The sequence below is a fragment of the Emydura macquarii genome, unplaced genomic scaffold (assembly GCF_026122565.2).
Source record: "Emydura macquarii macquarii isolate MOO-44397 ecotype Brisbane River unplaced genomic scaffold, CSIRO-AGI_Emac_v2 contig_968, whole genome shotgun sequence".
NCBI lineage: Eukaryota > Metazoa > Chordata > Testudines > Chelidae > Emydura > Emydura macquarii.
The window spans coordinates 17,073,177-17,100,429 of record NW_027131105.1 but is presented as its reverse complement, the minus strand read 5'-3'; the positions used below and the strand labels follow the sequence as shown (position 1 = coordinate 17,100,429).

Below are 27,253 nucleotides of genomic sequence, written 5' to 3'. Positions count from 1 at the left end.
TAGAAGTCAAAATAAACTAATAATTTACTTTGTAATAGTAGTTATTTTATAAGCTCCCTACAACTACATCACTAACACTGTAATGAAATGGTCCAGTTACCATAAAAGTGAAGAACACTTAAGAACCTTGTAAGATAAATTGTAACCCACTATTGTATGAACACCACATTATGCTTAGCATGATCGTCAAAGCTGGTCTCCTGTTTACAGGTCATGGAACTTCATCAGTAACTCAGAGTCAGCTTTATAACTAGCTCAGATATTCTGTACCCAACATAAAGCTACTGAGCACCTTGGCACTTCCAAAGCCCCAGACTGTGGTGATCGCAAGATTCATGTCCCCTTGACTTTAATTAGTTTCATACATTTTCTGTGTGAAATTCTCCACGCAACCCCTCTGTGCTTCTAAGGTGCTTTCTAAATGATGTCCATTTATTAAGGCGATGTTGGACTAAATTTATCCTTAGCGACCTCCACTGAGGAAGTCAACGGAATTTCATGAATTTGGCCCTTTAACTTCAATGTATCCATCCAATGACACAAATACAGGATGTTCGACTTTGCATGCACTGCAGTGTATTCTCTTAGGTAGTTGCCACACCCCAAAAAGTTATCAGCCTGCAGCATAGTCAAGCCACTAATCTTAGAAGGGGAAATATTGCTGCAGTGGTTGCCAGCAAAATATTCCATACGAATTCATATCTTTATGTGCTGTATTTGCTCTCTTACAATAGACCCCTGGAAAGCTCTTGCAAGATGCCAAGGGAGGCCTGTTTTTCAAGTGGGTGTCAGAATAATGCATTTAAAAAACAAAAACTCCAACCACCTTTCAAATCTGTAACCATCTTTTCTCTAAGAAAAATGATCAGAGTTTTCCTCATACTTGGGCTGAATTTTACATGTTACTGGACATGACCTTCCCCCCGAAGGGCTTCGAATGTGTGTTTGCTGGTGAATTATTAAAGTGATCCACGTTCCTGTGCAAGGTTTGGATAGATCCTCCCCACAAGGCCACTTTGCAGCCACTGGCATCATAGCCTCGGTGGTTGCTTTGCTCACACTTATTCAGTGCTTGTGGGTTGTCTGGTGAATCTGCATAGTTGTTTCTCCACTGTTAACATCCTGCATAACCCTTACCCAACTGCAATCCTGCTTCCAAAACCTCTCTGTGCAAGGGAGCGGGGGGAGCACCTATGGGCTTTCTAGAGCCTGCCCCACCCTTCAGCAGACAATGAAACTGCACTGGTTCTGGGGCATTGCAGCCTCTCGAGAGGTTAGCTGGTCTGCTCAACATGCTCCTCAACTTCACTCCAGCCACCACAACATTCTCCCCCAAAGCATGGCTGGAAGCCTCATTTGCAAGCATTTGGCCACCTTTCCATGGGTATTACGGTTGTCTAAAACCTCCAGCCAGAACCCAACCCCCATAACAAACAATCCCACTGTCCCCACACCCAGTAGCCAGCATCATTACCAGTATCGCACACAACTATTAAACCCAACACCACCCCCCACCCAGCAGCCAATATCTCTGCCAATCCCAAACGAAGCCCTCCACAACTCACCACCTCCATCCCCAGCCTGCAGTACCCAAAAAATCTCAGTATTTCTTCCTGTGACCCAAATTCCACAATCCTTGTCACAAAGGATCATGGGATATGCTGGGTTGCCAGAAAGGAAAAAGCTGAGAACCACTGGTTTAAACAACAGTGTAAATGCCACAGAAATTCCATTTCCCCTTCCTTAGTGTAAGTTCTTTATAACCTGAAGGAGCCCAAGCATATTGCTGTATGGCCTACAGAGACCGTGTTTCCTCAGCAAACCCCATGAGCACTTTACATAGTGCATTACATTACAGGGCACAAACTAACGGATACATTCAAGCCCATCTCTTCTTCATCCAGTTATCCCAGCAACATTTAGCCTATCAGCAGAACACTTTATGGAGCTACCTTAGGCTTTTGTTCACAAGTGGAGTCTTGGCAACTTCCATGTTTAGGACACAAATAACTGAGGGGCAGAAGCTAAAGGAGGCATTTCACCTGAACCTAAAATATGAGGTTGGGCTTGGGCTCTCATAGGAATTCCAGCCCTAGCCATGCTGTATGAAGTCACTGACCCAAGGCCTTATCTTGAGTAGTGCTGAGTATCTTCAGTTCCCACTAAAGTCAATTGGAGAAGAAGGTGCACAGATCATCTCAGGAGATGCTCAGCTCCTTGCAGGAGTGGGCCATCTATGAGCAATTTCATTCACTGCTGTAACACAGAATTGAAGGTAGGAGACAGCTTGACAGTTTCATATCTTGTAATTAAGGATCCCAGTGGCTCCTCCAGGAAGCACTTTCCATGCTCACTGATGTATTCATGAAAGCATTTGAGTGCACGTTGGAGATCACAGTCTGAAGAAGCAAGGAGGACAATCATTTGCAAACAGCAGAGTTGTCCCTCCAGGTCCTTGTACTGGATACAATCCCCAACTCAGCTATTCCTCGATATCCTGTCCATGAAGATCACAAACAGGAATGGAGACCGTTGGCAGAGTCTAACGCCCACCTTGAACGAACTTGACTTAATGCCAAGTGTACGGACACAGCTCCCACTCTGGGAATAAAGGGGCTGGATAGCACGCAACAGAAGCACTGGCACCTCATACTCCTGCAGCACTTCCCACATGACATCATGAAAGGGGAACGCGGACATAAGCCTTCTCCAGGCCTACAAAACAAAGGTAGACCGGGTTAGCAAACTCCCACTTGAGTGCCTGTGAGAGAGCAAAGAGCTGGTCTGTTCCATATCCGGGACGGAAACCGCATTGTTCCTCCTGAATCTGAGGTTCAGCTAATGGATGAAGCCTCTTCTCCAACACCTTGGCATAAGCTTTGCCAGGGAGTCCGAGAACTGTGATCCCACCATGGTATTCATCCCTTTCATGATATGGGCAAATCACTTCTCTCTGTGCTTTGATTCCCTCCCACATTTTGTCTGTTTTCTGCAATTATATTTTTCAGGGCAAGAGCAGTCTCTTATGTGTTTGTACAGCACCTAGCATCATGGGTTCTTGGTTGGGTCAACTAGATGCTATTATAAGAAGAAGAATAAAAATTATTTCTAACAATGGGATCCTAAATGCATTAGTATCATTCCACAGGGCAAAGTTCCAGCATCTTGTGCAGGGGATTACCTGGGTGGCTCTCCCAGACTATAACCCTCTAACTAAGTCTCCTTACAGCTGTTGAATATGTACATGTGTTACATAATATTGCTACTAGTTACCTCCTCCCCCACTGATCACAGAAACCATAATATGTTTAATACAGACAGAGGGGACGTACGTATGGGGACTTCTCTCCATCTGGAGTTTTTGTAACAGGTTAAACTGCATCTGCAGCTAATTCCAAGCTATTTGGCTTATTCTTTCTGAATTGTGCATAACAGAATCTCGATTCAGTGCGTGGATGGGAAATCATGCATCACAACTGTCTTTTTCAATAAGAATAACCTTGAGTGAAAAATTATATCACCGGGGTATCTTTGGAGATAATCTAGTTACTTAATCTCCCAGGCTACATTGCCAGCTGACATTTGTAAGGAAATAAAACAGCTCATCTGATTTGGTGGGTGAAACATCTGGGGTATTTTTGAGTTTCATTTTGATTATATTTTCAGCAGCCGCCTTTTAGAAAAATATAAAACCAATGTGCTCCTGACCACTTGAAAGCTTCCAGGCGGGGTGCAGGCTGAACCAGAATAGCCAGAGTACAATGGACTCTGGCCATGCTCATTTAATAATAAGAATACCTAGCTTTTATATAGCGCTTTTCATCAGTAGATCTCAAAGCACTTTATAAAGGAAGGCAGCATTATCATCCCCAACTTATAGATGGGGAAACAGGCACAGAGCTGGGAAGTGACTTGCCCAAGGTATCGCAAGTAGACCACTGCCAGAGCTAGGAATAGAACCGAGGTCTCTATCCCGGGCCCTCGGTCAATGCACTATCTTCTAGACCACACTGCCCCTGAGGCCACTTCACCTGCTACAATCCTGACATGCCCCTCTGTTGGGATTGTGGGCAAGGTTTGTATAGATCCATTCTGCCAGCTTTTACCATCTGGGGGGAAAAAAACTAAACAGCAGGGGAATTCTGGGGGCCACAATTCAGTGCGTCATTAGACCAAGTGAGACTTAACGGGGCCAAGCAAAATCCAAAATTGAGGTCTATGAATTTGCTGTGCAACATGGTGGCCAAAAAGCCATCTCATTTTACAGCTGCACAGCAGCACTAAGCAGGGAGGTAACCGTCCCCGAGACAGCAACTGGAATACTGTGTTCAGTTCACTAGAAAGATACGGAAACATTGTGTGTTGAACAGAACCCTGAGAACAGTCTGCAACTCTTAGAGAGTGGAAATACCAAGGACTGAGATGAATTACTGAGAGTGAAACAAGCGTATAAAACTTGGAGTAATGAGAAGAAAGGGAAAATGAGAGATGATTTTGATGTTTTGGTACCCAGATTCAGCTGAAATTTCTAGCACTAGAGAAGAGGTGTAACCACTCTTCACTTCCCCCTTATGGAGATGAAGTCACTTGAAAAATTTTGGAGGGATGTGAAACTTATCATCCCTTGGTAGTAACCTAACCACCTCACTGCCTTCCCCCCGCCCCCACAATAGCTAGCACTGCCTTCTGCTATGTCCCCAGCATAACCGAAGATCTAGACCCTTGCTCTACTGTTTCCACCACACAATCCTCTTCTCAAAATCTCTTCAGCTTTGTGAGCCAAATGTGTAAAGGACATTGTTTTTCCTGCTTAAAGAATGAAAGTGGAAGTATACTCCTTCCTGACTTGATATGGCGGTAAGAATTCCAAATTTCCAGGGCAGCAATGGGCTCTGAGGTTAACAGGCATGTACATCAGACTACGTTCCTAGAAGCCAATATGGGTGTTGTATCACACCAGGAGTTTAAAAGAAAAGAATGGGGGAAGGAGAGAGGTCCAGTAGATAGATAATTCATATTATTACCTTTAGCCTCCTCCATAGAAATTGTCCTGGATTGTGTCTTAAACCATAGATAATATTTTCTACTCAATGAAAGGCGAAGGAAATAGAAAATCCAGATTTCCTCAGGCAGCTTCCCTGAAAGACTCTTTTTTCCATCTACGCAAAGCTTTGATATACAGAATTTTTGATCAGTAGCTGGCCCCCACACCAAACTGAAAGTGATTTTAATGAAGATGGAATTATTGCTTTTCAATAAAAGAAGAACAAGCAATCCCGGAAAGGCAGTAAGATTTACTCTGATGTTAGCTCAGAGATCATTTATTCAAATGACAAAGACTCATATGTAGTGGTGTTAACGAAGTACTAATGTCACCTGTTTATTAGGCAGTGCACAGTATTTCCATAATTTCCCCATGCAATAAGATTTGTGCTCCACTTATTCGACTTAGACAAGGAAGGGCTCAGAAATAATCAGAGATTATTGGTGAGAGCTTCCAAAAGAGTTTTTAAAACCGTCTATCAACTTCCTGTTACTGATGAGGCATTTTCTCTCAAAATGCAAAAATGTCATGTTACATTTTTCATTGGTAGGTACAGAAATTGAAACTTGAAAACCCTGCCTGGTGGCCTTTCTAGAATGCACTTCTAGAATTCCCAGGTACTTGCTTTTAGTTTGCACTTTACTGTGAATGAGAACCCTAAACCTGATGCCCAGTGAGGGACTGAGAAAGAATGTAACGGGCACCAGCACAAAAGGAAGTATGCAGCATGTTGCTCTCAGGGGCCAAGAAACGTGTTTTGTAGCAATCTGTTTTAAACAAAGATCACTAGGAATACAGTAGTTAAAGCCTGTTGATTTGGCAGATTCTCCATGATAACGTTAATTATCCGTCTCTGTTTCTGGTCCCTGTGGATCCATAAGTAGTCCCAATGAGATTACTTAGGAAGTAAGGTAGTACTCATGATGTGTATGGGGAACAGAGTCTACCTTGTGATACCTTAATTGACCTGTCAACAGGTGCTTTGAGAATTAAATAGTTATGTAATTGGAGCTCACTTACAGGACCCAGATCTAACTATCTGGGTCAATATAATGCCATTGGAAATTCATCAGTAATGGTATTCTGTTCTGTTTTGCTTACAACAAGAATCATGTTAGATTAGTCGTAACTCCCTGAAGCCATTCCACAGCCATTCACACTGTTCTTCCTAAGACAAGATTCACAATTCACAAACAGTGAGATGAAAGCTGAACCGGAGCATAATCAAATATAAAATGTTCTCTTTGCACTCTCCTTAAATCAAACCTGAAGCCCAGACCCTCTGTGCTTCTGATACACATTCACCTACTTCCTTGAAACAATTAATAATGCTTTGCACTTCGCTTGCTCCCATCCAAAGATTTCAAAGCACTTCACAGACAGACATAGACTTAATCAAAGCCCCGTCAGACAGGTCTAATTCTTCTTCTTTTACAGAGAGAGAACACAAAACTCAGAGAGCTTACAGGGTGGCTCTAATCTTCCATTAAAGTTGATGAGAAGGCTCCCATTGACTTCAGTGGCAGTTGGATTTGCCCCTCATGCATTGTCAAAGGTCACCGAGTTAAGTCATAGGGAGAAATGGGAATAGAACCTAGCACTCCGGACTCCCAGCTTCTGTACTAACCAAGTGACCGTGGCCTCCCAGCTCAGGGCTTTTTACAGTCAGACAACTGCACAAGTTTGCATCACCAAAACCACTCTTCTGCCTCTTTTAATTCTGTCTTTATATTCAGTTACTTGTCGACACTGTGACCACAAGAGAAGCCCATGTCCCAGGGACCTACCAATGGAAGCAGGGATTAAATTGGGCAGACATATGCTGGATGCCTTGAGGAATCTCCACTCAGCTGCTACGGTTTTGCTCCCTCTTCTGTTTTCCCACAGCTGTTTGAAAGGAAAAGCCAGAGTTCAGCCTTCGGCTGTCAATACATTTCATTTTGTAGCTGAGGCTTTTTTTTAAAAAAAACAAAACAGCTTCTGATAATGCAGCAGTGTGCACAGCAGTGATAGCGGAGAAGTTCCCAGGAGGCCACAGATATATCACAGCAGTCATTACTACATTTTTCTAAAAACCCAATAATAAATACATTCCTGGACTTATGGTCTCCTCAGCCTGCCTTGCTGGTCACACACCCATCTTCCGCTTCTCAGTGGGGCAGGCTGAGTGGGATGTCCAATATTTGACTGATAGAGATTATAATTAAGCCTCTTTCCATCTCAAAATAGCAGCTGAGTGTTCCTGGCTTCTTAGTTCATTTTCTTGACCCCCCACATGAGCCCCCAGTGAAGGCAGTGGAAGAAACCTATTGTTATTATGAAGCCTTGGGAAATTATGATGCAGATGTAAACAACATAAAGGGCCCTGTCATTATGTACAGAGCAATTCAGGAAGAAATTGTGCCTTACCTGGACAAAGGGTTGGGTTTTTTAAAGACCTCTAGTCTTTGTTGTGTGGTGACCTTCATCCAAATTACAGGGAATGATAAACTTGAGAGCAGTTCTAAATGAACTACTTCATGTGAAAACTCCGATTGCATTAGCCAGATAATTAACTCAACCCCTCAGAGAAGGGACTGTGCTAATAGAAAGACCCAGCCAACCTGTCCTGCTAAAAGCCTCCTTACAGACACATTTTGTATATGCATGTGCCAGCATTGTACTATTGTTGCTTATGTCATTAGCAATATGTGAGGTGTAACTCTTCCCAGACAATTAATGGCCTGATTCCTCAGTCTTCCAGCAGTTGAAGGTTGATTTTTAAAACAACCTCCAACTGTGCAGATGCCATTAACTATGGGCACAAATTATAATATGTAGATACTGAACTACTTTGTTGTACCCATAGATCAGGTAGTTAGATATCTAAACTTATTTAAAGGTGATCAAATAGTAAAAATAGATACTAGTGTGCAAATATTTTGCCAATAAAATCTCTGAGTTTGGGACTCTGCCACTTGCATGTCTATATTTGCTATTCTAGAGTGGACACATGATCAAATACTAAGTTAATAGGGGCCAGATAGGTAGATAGTTTAGATACCCAGCCAGCCACCTGGGATTCATTAAAACGTTCACAAACCTTGATAATTTCGTGTATTTTAATACCAATGGTTATTGTCTGAAAACTCATCCTGGAAAGTGTGTAACTCTGTTCACAGCGAACCTACGTTAAATGTATCCAACATCCAGTCAGAGAGCAAAAAGCTGCCTTCATTCTGCCAACCACGCCAGCCTCAATCACCTCCTTCTTCACTTCTTCAGCAAGCTCCTTTGTGCTTTCTCCCATGCCTTCCCTTATGGATGGGAAGAACTCCCTATCAAAATTCAGAGCCCTCCTTAAAATCTTCCTCTGTTCTGATGCCTACAAAACAATTCCATCTGGCACTGAGGAGTCTAGTGGTGATCTGGAACTACTGAGACCTCTGAAATGACACATTTATGCAAAACTTGAAGAGGTTTACCATTACCTCATCATCTCACTTGCCTGTCTGTTTCATTCACCTGCTGCATCCTGTCATAATCCTAGATTGTGAACTCTCTCAGGCAGAGACTGTCCTTGTTTTATTTATGTGTACAGCACCTAGCACAATGGAGTTCTGATCCTTGATTGGGGCCTCTAGGCACTTTTGCAATACAAATGAACAATATTAATGGCAATTAACATTCAGGTTAGGGCAATGAACCTCACAGCATGGGCCACGACTGATGAATAATCAAAGCAAACCATCAGAAAAGGATTGGGCCACATAGTTCAGTGACTACTGAAAACAACAAATGTATCTGAAGAAAATCAGGATCACTTCACGGACAATTCACTAACCATAGAAAGGGATTACATTTGTAATCAATGGTATGCAGGATGAATAGTTCAATCACATCAACAGACACCACTGGTACCTGGGGGAAAACACAAAAAAAACAAACTGCGCCTCCAGAACTAGACTCAGTTTGAGGCCCCTTTATAAATATGGCCTTCTGCTTGCACTTCTATTACTTTAAGCCGGATTTAGCTTCTTTACTACTATTTATGTATTAAGGCACAAGGACAGCCGGCCTGCTTGTCTGGTTCTCTCACTACCGCTGTTTCTTTCTTATTGGATCCATGTGGATAACCAGACTAAATGCATAGAGCAATAGCAACAACAAAGCCCATTTAAACTACATCCTTTAGCAAGGGCTCATGGCACTATTTTGAATGATCTGTACAAATTAATAGCAGTTGATAGTAACTGAAACTGGCAACAAACAAATGACTAATTTTAAAAGCTGCCATGAACGAGCTGTCCAATTTTCCAAGAGGAAGTCATTCCACAGTCAATCTTGAAGAGATCTGAAGGCCCATATCCTGACCTCCTTACTCTGTTTCTATTCATTGTCTCTCTCAGGCACACTTCCTCTGGAGTCCTTTATCTCTCATCATTTGACCTACAACGATGTGTGCTGCCACTCCAAAAGCTCTTTAGCCTTCAAGGGAGGTTTTTTTTTTTAAAAAATAAGCTGAACATAATGTTTCATGATGTATAAGTGGATCCTGAGATCTTCCTCACATCCAATGACATTTGGGGAAGTACCTAGTTAGGAAACATAGGGTGAGATTTTCAAAAGCACTGCTTTGGCTCAACTGAAGTTGATGTAGTTTCACTGTTAGCATGAAGGGAGCAGCGTTCAGTCAGTGCTAGGTGCTTTTGAAAACTACTCAGCATTTTCAAATAATTTTTTCCAAACATTAAATCTGTTATTTTCTCCTTTCTGCTCCCATTACCTGAGTTCTACTGGGACAATTAGGATGGATCAGCAACAAGGGTAAAACAATTCATCCCAATGATTTAAAGCAGCACCAAAAAAATGAGCTAATATGTTAAACAGTGCACTCCTTACAAGTGTAAGGGAAATAGTGACATCCAATACACCAAACCAGACTTGTCCTAGACAAGGTATGAGGCAAACAGGATTAATCAGAAAATCCTACCTGTTTGCTATTTAAAAGCAAGTTGGGAACCTGCCTTTTCTATCATTTATAAACCAAATCTCTGCATAATTCTGCTTCCTTCATGCATCATGAGTGTATCCACAACTTAGCAGCAGCTTCTTTACAAGGCATACTGAACTCTTGAAATTTGCTTTTTCCTATGACTGGGTGGAATTGAATAAGGATCTCTTGACGGCCGTACCATCATTAACAGCAGCGATGAGACATTCAGGCTGGACAGCTGTTGCTTTTAGTGCCCAGTGGTATTGGATTCTGCCTTCTCTATTTCACTAGGGAACACTGTTTGGTTTGAAACATGCTGAATGGGTGGTCAACAAGCTATTCTGCCATCCAAGCTAGTAAGGATGTCCTTTCTGAAGATGACCATCTTCCCCCTTTGTGGAGCAGGCCCAGACCCATTTTGCTTGAATCCTGTACAAATGACCTCACAAACATGGCAGAGTTAATTACAGAATAAAGAAACATTACAGTGAGATCCACTGAGATCTTTAATTCTGAACCACAGTTACCTCAGAAGGAACAAACTGTGAGTTAAACTGACTCTTAAGTATACAATTAATCCTGTCAAGTGCTGACTTCATAATACGCTGTTTAGTATTGAAAAGTCTATCAGCAAACTGATATGTGGGATTAATGTCATAATGCCTTGGTTTTGCTTTCTCATTAAACTGTAAATCAGTTTAGCTGATTTAAGTGACATGTTGCTGAAAGGGAGTATAAATAAATGCAGTTCTGAACTGCATGGAAATTTTTTCCTGGCTTCCAAATACAATAGTCTGCTCTGCTCTTTATGGATGTAAATTTTTAAGGGGATTTGTTTGTACTCCATGTGGAATTTGCTCAGTAATTCTATTAAGAGCTTCCCTACTCCTAACTTAATGCCCTCATCTCATTCAGCACCAGTTCTATTCATTAGCCAAGCCAGAATATCTACTCTCGCCCTATATTAAGTCTCTCAAAGGGTTTCCTATTAGTTTCAAGGAATTCAAGATATTAAGCTTGGACACTTTCATGTTTGCAAAGCTACAAAAAACTCGCAGGCAGGCAGCTATTGAATGAGGTTGCATCATTCCCATCATCTCTGAAGAGCAAGGCAGCCACGGAAAGATTTCAGGGTTAGGACTTCTGCTGAGCTTTTGTTCTTTGGAAGGAGCTGTGACATTTACAGTACAGTGGGATTCAATGTTAGCCATCAGAGCTTGTAGGGATTGTTTGGTGGCATGAATCAGAAATAATGTTCCCAAAGCCTTTTGCTTTTCATGTTGCCTGATGAGGTGTTTGCCCCTTATTCACACTGGTTGTGAGCAAGAGGTAGTGAGTTTCAGCTGTGGAAGAAAATTTGGCCCAGTCACTTCTCCTAAGGGGTCAGGAAACGCTACAAGGTTCACTCTACAATGATTCCAATCACTCCATTCCCTCTGGTCTTAGAGTGCCTGGCTGGACAAGTGGAATTAACTCCTAATGAGATTTCCACTATATGATCAGTTGGAGATGATGCCGTGGTGTGTGTTCATCTGGCCGGGGCTTCAGTCCCATTTTGCCCCAAACCCTACCCTCCAAATTCCACTGAGGGAGTTCTATGGAGTGAGGAAACAGTGTTTAAATCTGTGGTTCTGCAAGTGGCAACCTTCAGTTTTAAAGGGTGGGCAAATCATTTTTTAGAACAGGATTCTTCTGTATTTATCCAGATAAAATGGCTTTTTAGTATAGAACTGGCCTTCTCAGAGATATAGTCTGTTTCTTTCACACTGAAACATTGGCCTTCCATGAGCAAATTGTTAGGTCCTGGTTCCATGATTTTTCTTTTGGCATCTAAGTGAACTATTTGAAGGGGTTCAGAAACAGATTCTATACCTGACACCTGAGAATTTGTGGGTTAACTGGCAACTATGGATTAAGGCAGGATCCATAAATCCAGGCCTTGGCCTAGGCGGGGGCCCATGAATCTATAATATTTGGCACCAGCATGAGGATAAGGAAGCAGAAGAGAGGGCAGGGACTCAGGAGTACCACACGCGTGCAGCAAGTAGGAAGCTCTTTGATTTGTTTTCTGAGTGAGAGAGTGGGGAGGAAATTAAAAAGGGCCCCACAGAAACCAAAGCCTTCCTTTTGTATGGAATTAGGGTCCCATTTAGTCTTAATCCACACTGCATATACATGGTTGGTTTAACAACTCCCAAATACTCACAGGCAATTCAGTCACCTGATTTAACTCCGCAGTCACCCCTCAGATGTGTGGGTCAGATAGCACCTCCCAAGCCGGAAACAAAAATCTACTGCTAGGATTTGAACCAACTAGTTACATGAGCATTCAGCACCATGGAGAGCGCCCACGGTTGGAACAAGAGTAAAAGACTGGATGGCCAACTCTCTCCAGCTGTCTCATAGGGTTTACCTTTCCCAGCTAAATATTCTTAATTAGTTCCCTCTTTTCTGATGTACCTGAAATGAATCTAGCTGGGATATGGCACATTCTGCTGACGACTCTGCAGCAGTGCTCATACAGCTGGGTTTACCTGTTTCAGGGGGGACAGGTATGCAGCTTCTGCATATGACTTCATTGGGACAGGCTTGCACAAAGTGACTTCATATGTAAGTAGGTCTATAGATGTTTTAGTCTGTATTGGTTAGACACATTAAATAGCCCTGATGGATTTCCAGATCAGATCACTTGACTGTCTGGGTTGCAGTCTTGCCTCTTGCAATGACCAATATCTGATGTTTCAGTAATGCATGCCTAGCACACCTGATACTACCCAAAGAAAGAAGTAGAAAAGAGAGGAAGAAGGTGGAGCCACCAGTCCATGACAACAAAATGCACCTGGATAATTGTGCAATGCAAGCTCCGGGGCAAAGAAGAGCCTCTCACCCCTTCCCACAGACTGACCAGTTTACATTCTGAAACCTGAGAATTTATATTTCAGAAGCCATCATCCCATGTGTCAGAGAACGAGGCAGAGGGTTATGAACTGTGTATGATAGCACCCTTCCTCGTGGGCTCCCTGCTTAAGCCCAATCAAGGAGCAAATTAAAAGGGGAGAGGCAACTTAAAAGCTATTTCAGATTCTCCTGGCAGAGACAGATTGTCTGATTTTCCTTTCATTTATGCTCGTGAAACTCCCACTTACTGCAGTGGAGTTACTCCTGATTTACATCAATGTAAGAAGAAAAAAAGACGCAGAGGAAACAGCCCAGGGTTGCTGCCATTTTGAGATAGTGAGACACCACGTGGGTGTCCAAGATGATGCAATAATTTCAAGAGACAGGAAGCTAGAATTCTTGATCACTGGGATAATTTGCACCTACTCCAGTGAATGAGGTGCTATAAATATCAGAACGGGATATTTCTCTCCAGTTTACAGATAGAAGCAACATCGTGTAGACAATGTTTTTAAGTGAAAACACACAGCTCTCTGTGATTCACTATGAAATATTTGTCATGGTTAATTGGGGAATTCTATCAAACTAAGTGATTAGAGCAAGAGAATGGGCTCCTGGATTCTGTTCCCAACTCTTCCACTAAAAGGAAGTGGAAAGTTGGGCAAGTCACTTAAACCCTCCATTCCATTTTACTGAGTCACACACACCTCAGCAGGCTGCACCTTTATTTTATTATTCTACAGTTCAATAAAAGCTGTTTCCATAGCAACTGTTACATTACATGATCCCAATAGGAACTGCTATCTCAGATCAGATCAACTATCTAGTTCAATAGCCCAATTCCAGCAGTGGCCAATAATCCATAATGGACAATTCTTCAATAACCTGCCCAGGCAGAAGTTTCTTTGTAACCCCAGGCAGTCAGCAGTTGATTTACACCACGAAGCATGAGGATTTTTGTCTCTTAAATTTTAAATCCATGCTGGTGTGATAACAGATGTTCCCTTGTGCAACTCCAAAGATTCAGCAGTGTTACAGAGGGCAAAGCCCAGCTCCAAATGCGGCCCTGTAATTTCAGAAAAGAAGCTCCCTAAAAGCATTGGTTCTAAAATGATCATGAGTAATTGTGCAGGGAGGGGGATGAAAGGGTGTCTCATCTTACCACTACTAAATTAAACCTCCAGCCATCTTTTTACATAGAAAGATGTTTTTCCAAAGGAAAATGAAATACAGTAAAGGCTGGGTGATACAATAGATTAGTATATTAAAAAAAGATTGTTTTCCATACGTAAAATAGCAAAAGTGTATTGCTAACAAAACAAAAGTCCTTTGGAAGTGTTTAAACCAAACATCCCCTTTTAAAGAAGTTCATTAAAAGCTATGTTTTTAAACACAATAGGCCTCACAAGACATGATAATAAATGGCACTAATCACTGGAAAAAAATCAGATTCTCAGCTGGTGCAATCAGCATCGCTTCAATGGATCATTTGATTTCAATTGAATCAATAGAGCTACACATTTTACACCACTAGAGGATCTCTGCTCCAAGGTGCACCAGGAAGGCACTCTCTTCGAATTGTGATTTCTCTAAGGGAATCCCTTTATTTAAATGCTATCTGGACACTGGATTTATTAATGATAATCTGAACTGACCTCCTTCCCCACCCCCCACTGCACAATTAATCAGGCTCTGTTTGAACTGATGCATTTAGGGACTGTCTTTTGAAAGGATGACTGTAAAAAGGAAATGGGGGGCCCCCCGTCTGCACTCAATTTCACCCCACACAACCCCACTGAAGTTGTGTGGCCTGACTCTTGGCCCCAAAAGAGTCAGAACATTACCTTAACCAGCCCCCTGAGGAGTTTCCCTGCCGAAGGGGAATCTCTGGCAGTGTAGCAGTGCCATGCCCCTTCTAGTAAGGCATGGCTGGGGCATCCTTGCCTCCTGCAATCCCTGGCTGCTGGAACCTTCAATCTTCTAAAGCCCGCCGACATGTCAAGGCACTTTTGTATGATGCCATTTGAGTGTGATTCCCAGACCAGTTTGCACCTGTAGCCAGGGGGGCGAGGGAAGGATTCCCACCATCTTCTCATTATTCCATTGGTCACACTGCACTCTTTAATCATACGTGTGACATGAGTGCTATACGGCAGTTTGAACACATTAGATATCAGCTGCTCCTTGCTGGGTGTTGTGAGGGGAGAATAGCTCAGAGTGAGCCTAGAACTGCAGCTCACCTGGGATGGCAGACAGCTGACACATCAAGCAGTCCATGCACTTGGTCAGAGAGGAGGGGAGCAATATCCCCTATGTTGCTATCTAGCACCCTCTGCTAGTGACTTTGTAGATTACAGTTAACTTCTGCCCAACCTAGCTCATTGTCCCAGCCAGGGGGAAGGACAATCTGATGGAGGTTATTAGGAATGCAGCATCACATTAAAACATCAGGAAAACACGAAGTCCAGGGAAGAAGAGCTGGGCTGTGACCTAATGCCCTAAAGTGCTGCAAAAATATAATCAATACATTGGTCAGCAACTTTTGTGCTATAAACAAACCTTTACACAGAAATAAAAGGCTCTTAGGACGGATCCTCAGCTGGGGGAAAGCATCGTAGCTCCACTGATTTCAAGTTGGTGCTTTACAGCAGCTGAGGATGTGGCCTTTGCCTGAACTTAACATTTCCCTTGGCTAAGAACAACAAATGCACTCGCAAAGTTGCGCTATAAAAGAATATAGCAGCTAATCACTGCTTTGAAATATTACAGTCCATTTGCTTTTGAAGGCCTTAAAGGGCTGGATAACTAGGATAAAATGATTGAGAAAATGTGATGAACTGAAGGAGGGGGGGGGTAACCCAAGGTGAGATTAGGAATCCATTCAGAATTACTGAAGCCTTCAGCCACATGACAAAAAAAAAAAAAAGCCTCAGCTTTTTAATTTGGAAGGCATGACTGGCTTCAGTGGCTTATCAGGAACTCCTTGCTAGAAGCCAGCAGTTCAGTTGAATCTTTAACACCACGGCTGTGTTTTACTTTTATAAAGGCTCATGTGAAACAAATGCAATTCCCTCTCTCTTCCCCTGTGGTCCCCTATTTACTTTACTGCTTGTTAAAATTACTTCTTTAATTCCATGGTGGTATCACAGGAGGTTATGTTGCTTTGCCTATGGCCAGCACACAAATGGGAGATAGGGTACAAAGCCATCAGGCCTGATTCTCCATTGACCTGCACCTTATGTAGTCATTTACCCCTGTATAAAGCAAGTATAAGTCAGGACCATTTGCATTTGATTGCGTTATACACTCACTTTACATTCATTTTGTGCTAGTGCAAATGACCGCACAAGGAGCATGACAGTGGAGAATCTAGCCCATTAATCTCTCCAGGGGCCATACAGTTTTGATGAAAATCTAGCTAGTCTGATACACAGATGAAGGAACCAGATGCACAGGTGACAGCACTGGATGCAGAGTGCGCAAACATATCCCCCCCCCCCATCAATGCATTTAGAGCCCTGACCAGAGCTTTCTCTGGGGTTGGAGCTCCTGCTGCAACAGTTACCTTGCTCATGCATCCAGATGGCACAACATTTCACACTTGAAAGGGAAGACTGAGCTGTGTCAAGCCCAGAGTTCTCTTTCCAGCAGGCACTTGTAACGTTTCAACACCACCTGGAGCTGCCCGTGGAAGACATATGGCATAAACCCAGTTGCATGGCCATGAAACCATAAACATCAGAATTAAAGCCTTTGCTAGCTCCAAAAGCTTATGTCTTAGCTATCACATCATCTCCAGATAGCCAAGGGATACAGCATGATGATCGGCCACATTTTAAGTGAACAAAAGAGATTCTATTTAGCCCTAGGATGAAATATGTTCATGAGAACAGATTTTTAATACCAAATTAGCTTTTCCATGAGCTAATCTGGTGTGCCTGAACATGTGTTCGGGGAAGCTGTCTGAACTTCTTGGTTTCAGTAGTATGCTGGAGTATCCTCGGCTGGATGAATCTGAAAATATTTCGAATATCTCCTCAAGGGGCAACCTCCCTCCTTGCCAAAAGTAAATTGACTTTATGTAGACCCAGTCTGTAGCTTTAAACCACTGTCCACATTGCAGGAGAGGCTTCACACTGGCAACTCTTCCCAGAAGCTTTATGTTTGAGGCAGTCCCAATGCTTCTGGGACGACTGACCCACCATAGACCGGTGATGCCCCTGCTACTCCCCTTTCTAGGTTGCAGTGTAAGCATCCCTTGCCATGGGACTGGGCAGAGCTGATCTGGCACTTCTCACTGCCCTTAGGCAGGACTTGGCCCATGGGGCACGGCTCGTTAAATGTGGATTCAGTAGCTAACAGGATGACCAAAGGAGGTTATGAATTATACCATGTTGGGCATGGAAATGCTGCACCTCATGCTGAGCTTTATAATCCCCAGCCACATACTTGATTCTAGAGGCTGTTTGATTGATTGCGCCTGTCTTGATGGGGGCTCTGTCATCTGCATTGTTCTAGGTCATTTGGGTTTCTGACCTTCCCTTTTCTAGAGAAAATATTAATATTATTCTCATGCTTTCTTCTCCACTCTTTTAGCCCTTTTCAAACTAGCAAATGCAGATGCCCTGTGCTCCTAGCCTGAGTTCAGGGGACACAAGCCATCAGGTCTCTGCTCTATTGATTTCCTACCTTGTGTGCTGAAGCAGTGAACAAACTCCATAGCTCCCTTTCCTGGCTGACTGCAGCAGCAGAAGAAAAAAAATATTGTAGGGCCACTTTAACAGAAGGTGGAGTTTTATCTTTTGTACTTTCCCAGGGCAGGACTGCAAATGACCTTAATACAGAGGAACCAGTACTGGTCTGCTGCATGTTGAGGCGCTGGGTGCAGAAAAAAGTTATGCCTCCATAGCCCCTGGGAAATATGACCATCTATGGTATTTATAGTACACCCATCACAGTACTAGCTCGCTGTTGTGCTCACGTGCAGTGATTTCCACCATGGGCCTACAGCATGCGAGGTTTGGAGTTTGGCAAGTGGATGAATAGCTAAGTGGTTCTGCTATCCTAGCCCCATGCGTAGGAGATGCATAGTGGTCCACATATGCTAGTGCAGGCCATAGAAAAGGAAGGGATATTCAGGTTCTTTGTGACCAACCCCTGAACTGAGGGAGCAGATGGAGGAGATTTTTGAGAGTCAGATCTTCAGCTGATGCAAATTGGCACAAGCATCATTGACTTCAAGAGAGCTTCAGCAACTTACAGCAGGAGAGGACATGGCCTGGATTCTCCAGCTGTGTGTGGTTCCCCTCTGTTGGAAGGCAGGATACTGTCCAAAGACTCCCCATAACTTCTATGGGCTTTGGAACACGTCTGTGGTAGGGTAAACTTGCATTTAAGCTATACGTTAGCTGCTTATTGCTCTTTGACAAGCAGCTCTCTAAGTGCCTTCAGTTATTTCAAAAACCTAACACAGCATCCTGCAGATTTCTAAAAAGCTCCAACACTTTTTTGAAAATCATTTGCCACGCGAATTCACTCTGTGCTGGAGTCTCTCCTGTTTTTGATGGTGTGTCTATTACTCGGGCTAAGAAATATTACTGCCTAGCTACAGTAAAGTAGCTGGATGAGACTTGAATCTAATTTCTTTGCAATATTGACCCTGTAGCTCTTGGGTCAAGTTGTCTGTTACGTTGCAAACAATGTTTACAGACTCAGAACTTTAGAGAGATGCTGTCATCCCTAATCTAGCAGCTGTTTTGCTCATAAGGCATCTTTTTATCACTGCTCAGACTGTCTTAAAAAGGATTTTGATCCCCTCTAAAGAGGGAAATGCTCATTTTAATAGAAAAAATTCTTCACAAAGCTGTTTAAATAGTTTAAATCCAGAGAAACTCCCTGGAACTCAGTGCAGTTATTCCAGATATACAGCGGTGTCAACAAGATTGGGATTAGACTCAGATTTCCACGGCTGTAACCAAGATCAGACATGACTGCATATGTTGCATCTCATTTATTCCTGAAGATCACTTTAGATAATGAGCCAAAATTCAACTGGTGACCGCAGTCCCCCCACGGAAGCGTCCTACACTGGCATTCTGGCTCCACTGAAGTCTCTTCAGTGCAGCCAGGATTTCACCCCTGGAGAATGTAATAGACAGTTATAACCTTTCTGTAGGTTTTTGATCATTTAGAGTTGAATAGAAAATTTCAAACAAAAACTACAGAAAAAAAGTTGTTTTCTATTGAAGGCAACGGGCTTTACGGTAATTTCTATAGAAACCTATTGGCTTCATCATATTCAAATTCTATAGGATTTTTTCATTAATGATTCACATGCAAAATACTGCCTTTCCTCTCCTAGGCCCAAGGCCCAAGAGACAGTGGAACCGGCACAATTGCGCTACAGAGTCAAGGGCCAGCCCACACCCCCAGGATTTTCAATCCCCAATGTACATCAAATGCCATGCGCAGGGTAGCCTATATGCAATTAGCGGGAGTAGCAACAAATACAAATTTATAGGGCCAGATCAGGACCAGGTGCACATATCTGATATGGACTTCAGTCCAGTGCATTGTAACAGAATGCCCAAAATGCCTTCTGATCCTGGTTTCAATATAGCATCCTGGAGAGCAGCTAAATGCCAGTGGCATATGCAGGAAAGGGGCAGCAGCATCCATGCAGATCTGGCTGCTGGTTTGTGTCAGCAACTGCTACAAAGAAAAAACAACCTTATTCAACTCTAACAGTGAAGAGAAGAGCAAACAAGGCTCAGTCTGGGTTTGTGATGAGAATGTAACATTCTTCTGAATTCCCATTAATTAACTTCACTTGATTGCATCCCTTCATTTAAAAAAAAAAAAAAAATTAAAAACTGACTCAAATCCTGAAAACCGTTACTCTTGTGAGCAATCCTTACTCATATGAGTAATCCCACTGAAGTCAACAGACCACTACTCTCAATAAAGATTAGTCATACAAGTAAGGATTTTGAAAGATCTAGCCCCTTATTTGCACCCTACTGGGATTTAATTAGCTGTGTGTTTTAGAGTCCATTCTTAATCTTCCTGGGTCTATTTGTTGGAGATAGGGATAGGATTAAAAGCCTTAGAGGAAAATATACATATATTCCCCTACTCCCCAATACCTCTGTCCAACTTTTTTTTTTTTTTTTTTTTTGGTAAAGTCGGGTTCTAATAGTGTTGCTTTAAATTTATTTTCTTTTAGACTTCTTTATATTCTTGTTAATTTAATACAACTCATTTATTAACTTGCCAAATTTGGATATCTGGTATATTTTGACCAGTGCTATGTGGACATATTTAAAAACAGACATTCTTTCTGGAGAGGAAATATTGCTAGTTATAATAGTGGTTTATGTAGCATTTTGATACCCATTGCTACGCCTTATAAATTCTAGTGCATTGTTTATGAATGGCTGCTCTAAGACAATATGGAAGTAGAAGTCAGAGTTTTTGTAGTCACAATATTGTGTCAGATTCTCAGCTGGCATACATCTAGCCCTCTATGTTCCTTCCCCACCCCCTCACTGTTTTGTTTCCTTAGCTTCGTAAATTACCTGTCCCTTTGCCTTTATTCTGTGCTGCTGCTTAATATAAGGAATATGAGCCTCTCATTTTAAGCACAGGGGAAAAATAAAAGCAGCTCCTTTCTGTGCTGCGCAAGATTCACTATAATCCCCTTAGGGGATGAAATAGTAGCAGCATCTGGATTCCAGATGCTAATACAAGGGGGCTGGCAAACAACTGTCAGTTTTAAAGTGCGTCCAAAACTCAGATCTCTGACATCAATGGGGGGGAAAAAGAAGCAACATCAACTAAATTAGCTCACAGCTATTTGCATAATAGGTTCAGAGGCGGCACAATATAAGTAGGAAGACACTAGCCAGCCAAAGAGAACTTAGCACCAGTTATATTGGATACTGCAAGTGTCTATGGTAAAGAAGGGCAACTTTGAAGCTCAGATGTGCAAATACTTTTAGAGAAGGAGTGAATTGAAGATCCTCTTGGGAGAAAGATCAACGAAAAATAATCCAGGTAATTTATAAAATGTTTAAGATGCCTACTTTAAACTTTTCTACTTAAGACTGCACTGGAAAGAATAGCATTCCTCCACAGGCTGATGTCAGGGCTATTATTCAAGGATTTTATCAGAGGGCAAGAGAGACCTGCCGTTAAGAGAGGTAACACTTGTTTTCTATTTTGAAACTGATGTGTTGTCTTGTAAAACCTTTTATTAGAGTGTGTATTCCTTTTACTGAAGAATGCTAGGGATGTTATTTAGCTAAATGGAATGTACAGTAACATACCTTTCAAAAATGAACTTCACTGCTTGGTAAATAAATTTTCAGAGCTTAGATAAAATGTGGTAGGTGTTTCAGGAATATCAGAGCAATCAGAAGAAATGTAGTTTTTTTTAATGCATGTGGGTTGTAAAATGTGATGTTTTTCTTTGACTTGTAGTAGCACCCAAAAAAGTGGTAGGTGCTTTCCAAACCCGACCTGAAGAGCAAACAAATATATTCTGATTTATTACACACACACAAATCTATTTTGTGTGCATTCATGAGAAGCAAAACTCAGTTGCCTATTTAAAGTTGATTTCTAACTAAAGGCGGAACAGAACTGTGCTGCAAACCTTGGAATTATTTTAAAGCAGTCCTTTGGGAGAGGAAGTGATTTAATGAAAGCAGTCTTTAGGGCAGGGATGTGTGTGTGAGAGAGAAATATGAAACAATATACTAGAAGTTTCAAAAGGGAAAGTTATTCTAGCCTCTGATCAAAAGATATGGAAAATGCTAAAAATGTCATTGGCATTCAGAAAGATGTGTGGCATTTAAGATGCAAATATCATGTTCTGTACAGAACGTGAACTAGCCCTCAACATCACTTAAAGAATTTACAAATTCTTTGGGGGCACTGCAAACAAAGCAGGAGAGCTGTCAGAAAATTAAAAGGGACAGGAAATCATTTCCATGAGACTCCAGTCTCTGCGGCAGCAGAGTACTTCAATGGTTTGTACTTACCCAGGCTTCTTCCCGAGTTACTGGGGACATTGTAATTGTTGCTGGTTTTGTTCCATTTACCTCCCCGTCCTTTACTTTCCCCATGAAAGTTGCAGGAACTTCTGTCGCACAATGACATTGGTCCGGCTGCTGCTGCTCTCCCTGACTCTGTCCAGTGTCTGTGTCAATCTGGGGCAGCCCATTCCAGAGGCAAACAAGAATGGAGATAGAAGCCACTTGGATGACATCCTGCAAAGGGCAGAAAGCATCATCCTTAAATCTATCCTCAAGAAAGCAGAAAAGGAGGAAGAGACTAACCAAGGTAGATGTGACACTGGCATTGTTAGCACGTTACTTAGGTGGAGATCATTAATTTCATTGGTAATTGTGGTTAGTTCCTGGTGTCTATTTTTCTTTCCTGTGAATAATAAATAAGGGGTGGGAGGAAGTGTTAGGTCAGATGTGACAGAGAAATCAGGAAGAGAGATTTTTTTTCCCTACGGAGATTTACCAGCCTGGGAATTGCTGCATCATGTCAGACCAATTCTCCATCTAGTCTGGCGTCCTGTAGAAGATGCTTCAGAGGGGGAATGAGAATCCCTATAATGGAATAACCTGCCTATAGAGAAAAGTTCCTGCAGGGACAACTCTAAGGGGAGGCCCAGTGGGCATTTGCCTCCCAGTGCTAACATTAAAACAGGGTAAATACTCTCAGATACTCCTTGTTACCTGGCTGTCTGCTGCAGCTTACCACTATCTTTCCCCATGTCCGACTGCAAGGGGTCAAATTTCCATGGCTAGGAGTGCCCAGGCTGCACAAATCCTTTGCTCCTATCAGCCAAAGCAGTAGAAGCTGACCCTGATGGGGAGCTTGTGCAAGAAAAGGTGCAGGTAGCTGGAGACCCTGCCACTGGAAGCAAAGGGAGAGGGGAGTTGCCCCCCAAAAGCCCACCCCCACATCCCTAGAAACTTATTAGGTTTTTTTTTTTTAAATGAAAGCTAAGCTTCTCAGGTAGTCACATGAATCCAGGAGCTGGGGCTTTAAGAAAAGCTACAAATATTGCAAGACTTGCAATAAAATCATGAGAACTGGCCACACTGACTCCCCCAAACTTTCAAGATATCCTTTACACACCCGTCTGTACCTGCCTCTCAGCCCTAGCACCTCTCCTGACATGCAGCTCCTGCCCGGTATGCAGCTCTGCACACACTGCAGCTCAGCTCCTCCCCCTTCCAAAGTGCCTCTGCATGCATCCTCCAGCCCCTGGCCGGCCTCTACAGCTGCCCTCTTTCACAGATGTCTAAGGAGCAATGCTCTAGAATAGCATGTTGGGTCCTATCATTGCATTCCCTCCCAATTCTTTTACAAGACTGGATTTTTTGCCTTCAAGCCCTCCTTCCTGAAATGATCATATACCAGTCTGCACTTGGCTACAGCATCCAGAGTAACCCCATTCAAATCTACAGAGTTACTTTAGGTTTACAGTGGTGTGGCTGGGACAGGAATATGGCCCCATGCTCCTTCCAGAACTATAATAAACATAACCCAGAGAGCTCACATTTCAGCTTCTAGAGGAATAATGATAATCACAAGTTCATTAACCTTGGTGATTTCCTTGGACAGAACCAAGCGCTCTTCAGCCACAGTGGTTTTCCAAAAGACAACACCCTGGGAAAAGAATCCCAAGTGACCTTGAGAAGAGACAGCACCCTGGGAAAAGGGAGGATGAGGAAGAAATGTTTTATGGAGAAACTCAGAAGAGAGAGGAAGACAACGACTTTGACAGTTACATGGAGCTGCAGAAGAGGCAGCATCCTGGTAGAAGGTCACTGTGGGACCAGTATGTTGACATCCCTAGCACCCAACTGGCCTATTTGAATGAATTATCCAAAAGGCAACACCCAGGCAAGAGGTATCCAATTTACAACAAGCGTCAGCACCCTGGCAAGAGGAGTTGGGATCACGAGCTGGAACTAGGTGACCAAGACATGGAGAAACGCCAGCACCCTGGAAAGAGATACATGGATTCTGAAAACCCAGATTATGATGCCCCCTGTGACCTCCAGGATTCTTTCAACTGTAGCAGAAGCAGCTTATTGCTTGAGTTACTAGATAACATCAACAAGGGCAGAGTAGAAGAGAAGCGGCAGCATCCTGGGAGGAGGTTTGCTTGGGAAGATGAGGTGGGGGCGGAGGAGTGAGACAGGGTGATTGCACTGAGCATCATTTACATTTGATTCAGAGTGATCTGCCAGGCCACTTAAAGTTCTGTTCATTCCTCCTCTGACTCCCTGCTGCTGACCTACCATATAAGTAACTCCTTAGTTTGATTTCTAAATCCCTTGAGGATTAAGGTCCTGATTCAGCAAGGTACTTAGGCATGGGCATGGCCCTACTAAAGTCAATGGCACTTGAAGTTAAGGATGTGCTTAAATATCTTGCTGAATCAGGGGCAATGGGCCTAATCCTGCCACGTGTTGAATGCCTTCAATTCCCACCATCATGGAAATTGAGTGCGCTCAGTATCTTACAGGATCAGGCCCTAAAATGATCTCTGTGTGCACCCACCAATTCTATTTCCTGAGGACTAAGACAGCCCTGTTATATGCGTTCTGGATATGGATGATAAAGAGGAATAATTTCACATATAAGAGCCATGTAGTCAACAAGTGAATTTACAGAGAGGGAGAGGGGAAAAAAAAGGACACATGAAGTGATTTCAAAATGAAATTGAACAGTGTTTTACTTTTAAAGGATACATTAGAGAAACATGTACTCTCATGCAGTTCAACCTGTTCAGATACTAAATGTTAACTGCTGGGCAAAGAGAGAGAGTATGTGCCAATGTAACAGACTGGATGTTTAGCTTTATACCTTGCCTTTGAATAACAGACCAAAAACTAGGCAATATTTCATTTAGGAAACTACAGAACAAAAGACAGTTAACGTGTAAAGTAGCAATCCAATAGCAAGTTGAGAAGAGTGCTGTGTATGAACACACAGTAGGGGCTCCTAATCAATGCAGTCACATTTCAGTCATTTGATTTGAAACCCATGTGTTCTCTTTATTAGACAGCAACATTTTAAATTGCAACAAGCAGGCATTCTTTTCAATAGAGGGATTTGTTCTTCTAATTAAGTTTCTCACCCTAAAAATTGTTTTCACTTTATGTGGTCTTCAGATTCTGCAAGGTGTTTATTTTCCATGAACAATAAATATCAATAGTCAATCCCATTGCAACTTTGGGTGTCCTTTATGGTTGTGCAAATGCAAATGAATAGTGGGAAAAATATCCACATTCTCCTGAATTTAAATGAATGAGAAAAAATATTTTTCTAGGAAACTACTTCTTGCATCCTGGTGGTTGCTACATACATGTTTGTAAATAGAACTATTTTACTATTGAAGGGGAAGGCTGATTTTTTTTTTTTTTTTTTTTTTTTTTTTAAACAAGAGTCCCTTCTGAAACCTTCTTCTTGTGTATTATACTAAATATATGCATCTGGAATAAACCCACAAGCATCCTTGTTACACAGCTGCACAGTGAACTTTGGTTATTGGAGTCTGAGCTTCGTACACAAAAGGATGTTTTAGTCCAAATCAGACAGTTCTACATGACATAAGAAATTTTATTTCTGTGGTACATAGACAGGTTGAACCTTCAAGCATAGCTGAATCTACCAGTCTGGTTATATCTTGATCCATAGACACCCATTCATGCCAATGACAAGAGACATGGTAATTCACCAGTTCTTTAATGCTTGGAAAACAACGCTCTGGGCTTAGTAACCAGTTGCATGGGTGTAACTGAGATCGGAATCTGACCTGGTTACTGCTGCTGCATGCACAGGTTGTGTATTTGTACACATATGCACACAAATATCCCAGTAGGTGTCTGAGCAGTCATTTGCACATGTAACTACAATGTGTGTGTGTGTTTGTGGTGACATGCAGATTGGGTGGGAACGTACACCATCCTAGGTTTCTGTCATTTAAAAAAATCAGACTGTGCAACTCACCCTACTTCACATATTATATCAGCAGCAGAGCCAAGAACAGAAACTAGGAACTCTGACTCCATATTCCCCAGACTTACCTCTGAATAAAATTGATTTTGTTGGTCAAACATCAAGTGATGCTGAGGTCACATCTTCTACATTAAAAGCAGTAGCACCGTTATCAATATAGTGCCTGAATGTTTTTTTTTTTTTTTTTTTAAATACTGAATCTTGTTTTTCAAAGCAGCTTTATCCTGCTTGATCAAAATATTTCAATACAAAACTTCCATCCTATAACATAGTGTTCCTTTTCCTAGGATTCTGAATATATAAGTTTTCCCTCTCACCCGCCCCCCCGCAGAGAACTTTGCCGTTTAGACAAGTTGGTGTTGCCATATGGGTTTGTTACCCTGGAGAGAAATAATTAATCTTAGCAAGTTTCACTGAAGGGTTCCCAAGGCGACTCACATGCAGTGTGGTCAATCAAGCAATTTGCATCTTTGGAGATAATTTGTTCTGTTATACGCCTGTGATGACTGGCAGGCATCAATTACTGGCAGTGGACTTTCTAATTAAGAACTGGTGAGTAAATCCTCAAAGCAGATAGATGGGTACATCTTGTACACTTCAACATCCCTTGGCACATTTTCTGCCTAAGATGCCTTTTAAAAGCTGGTATTTCTCATTTTGTAATGAGAGAAAGGAATTAGTTTAAAGACACTTCCCCATGGATCGTTTTCTGTTAATCAGACTTTCTAAAACGGGGATAACCCTAATGATCGGACCCATGACCACCATGTGTCAACATGCAAAATAAAGAAATTGAGATAGAATGATTTTTATAATTTCAGGAATGGACAAGCATTGCACAGCAACAAATAAAACAGTCTCATAAGATGGGGACCCTTGTGAATCTACTCCAAGAAAGTTGAAGGAAAAGCATGTAAGAAGCCAAAGTTTGGGGGAAAAAATAAAATAGACTGATGTACTGCCTGAGGAGGGGGGACCTTCAGGAAACTCTACATCTGCTGGTCAAAGCTATTCATACACAGCTACAAGTTGTTCAGTTTAAGGCACTAAACATTAATGAAGATAAGAGGGCACAGTCAGACATCACGAACAATACTTCGCCCATATTGCTAAGAGCACTGAAGATCATTACAAGATAAAGATCCAGTTTACTTTTCACTCTGGATACTTTTTTGGTTTTGCACTTCTCTCTCAGATGAGTCAATGAAAGTCAGCAAAGTCCATTTCACTTTTTTCTATGATTGATTTTTATTTCAGGTTCTCAGCAGTCAGGCAGATTGTTT

General features: G+C 42.2%; 1 protein-coding gene and 2 long non-coding RNA genes across 4 annotated transcripts in view; 1 reads left to right on the top strand and 2 right to left on the bottom strand.

The window, feature by feature from the left end:
• Positions 1 to 22,002, bottom strand: LOC137150409 (uncharacterized). The gene is made up of 2 exons (XR_010918964.1): positions 21,962 to 22,002; positions 1 to 2,715 (listed from the first exon to the last, which is right to left on the bottom strand). It is a non-coding gene; the product is annotated as an uncharacterized lncRNA (long non-coding RNA).
• The window catches only part of LOC137150408 (uncharacterized), a 44,438-nt gene that overhangs the window by 3,823 nt on the left and 13,362 nt on the right, over positions 1 to 27,253 (bottom strand). The gene's annotated exons all lie outside the window — the stretch shown is intronic.
• TRH (thyrotropin releasing hormone) lies at positions 20,835 to 25,541 on the top strand. Of its 2 annotated transcripts, XM_067544350.1 has the most exons (3): positions 20,835 to 20,972; positions 22,051 to 22,262; positions 23,565 to 25,541. In XM_067544350.1, the coding sequence occupies exons 2-3, from the start codon at positions 22,073 to 22,075 to the stop codon at positions 24,140 to 24,142; spliced, it is 768 nt and encodes a 255-aa protein (XP_067400451.1). In that variant the 5' UTR covers positions 20,835 to 20,972; positions 22,051 to 22,072; the 3' UTR covers positions 24,143 to 25,541. The 2 variants fall into 2 exon arrangements, with proteins under 2 accessions (XP_067400451.1, XP_067400450.1); XM_067544349.1 differs by lacking the exon at positions 20,835 to 20,972 and having other exon boundaries at positions 21,760 to 22,262.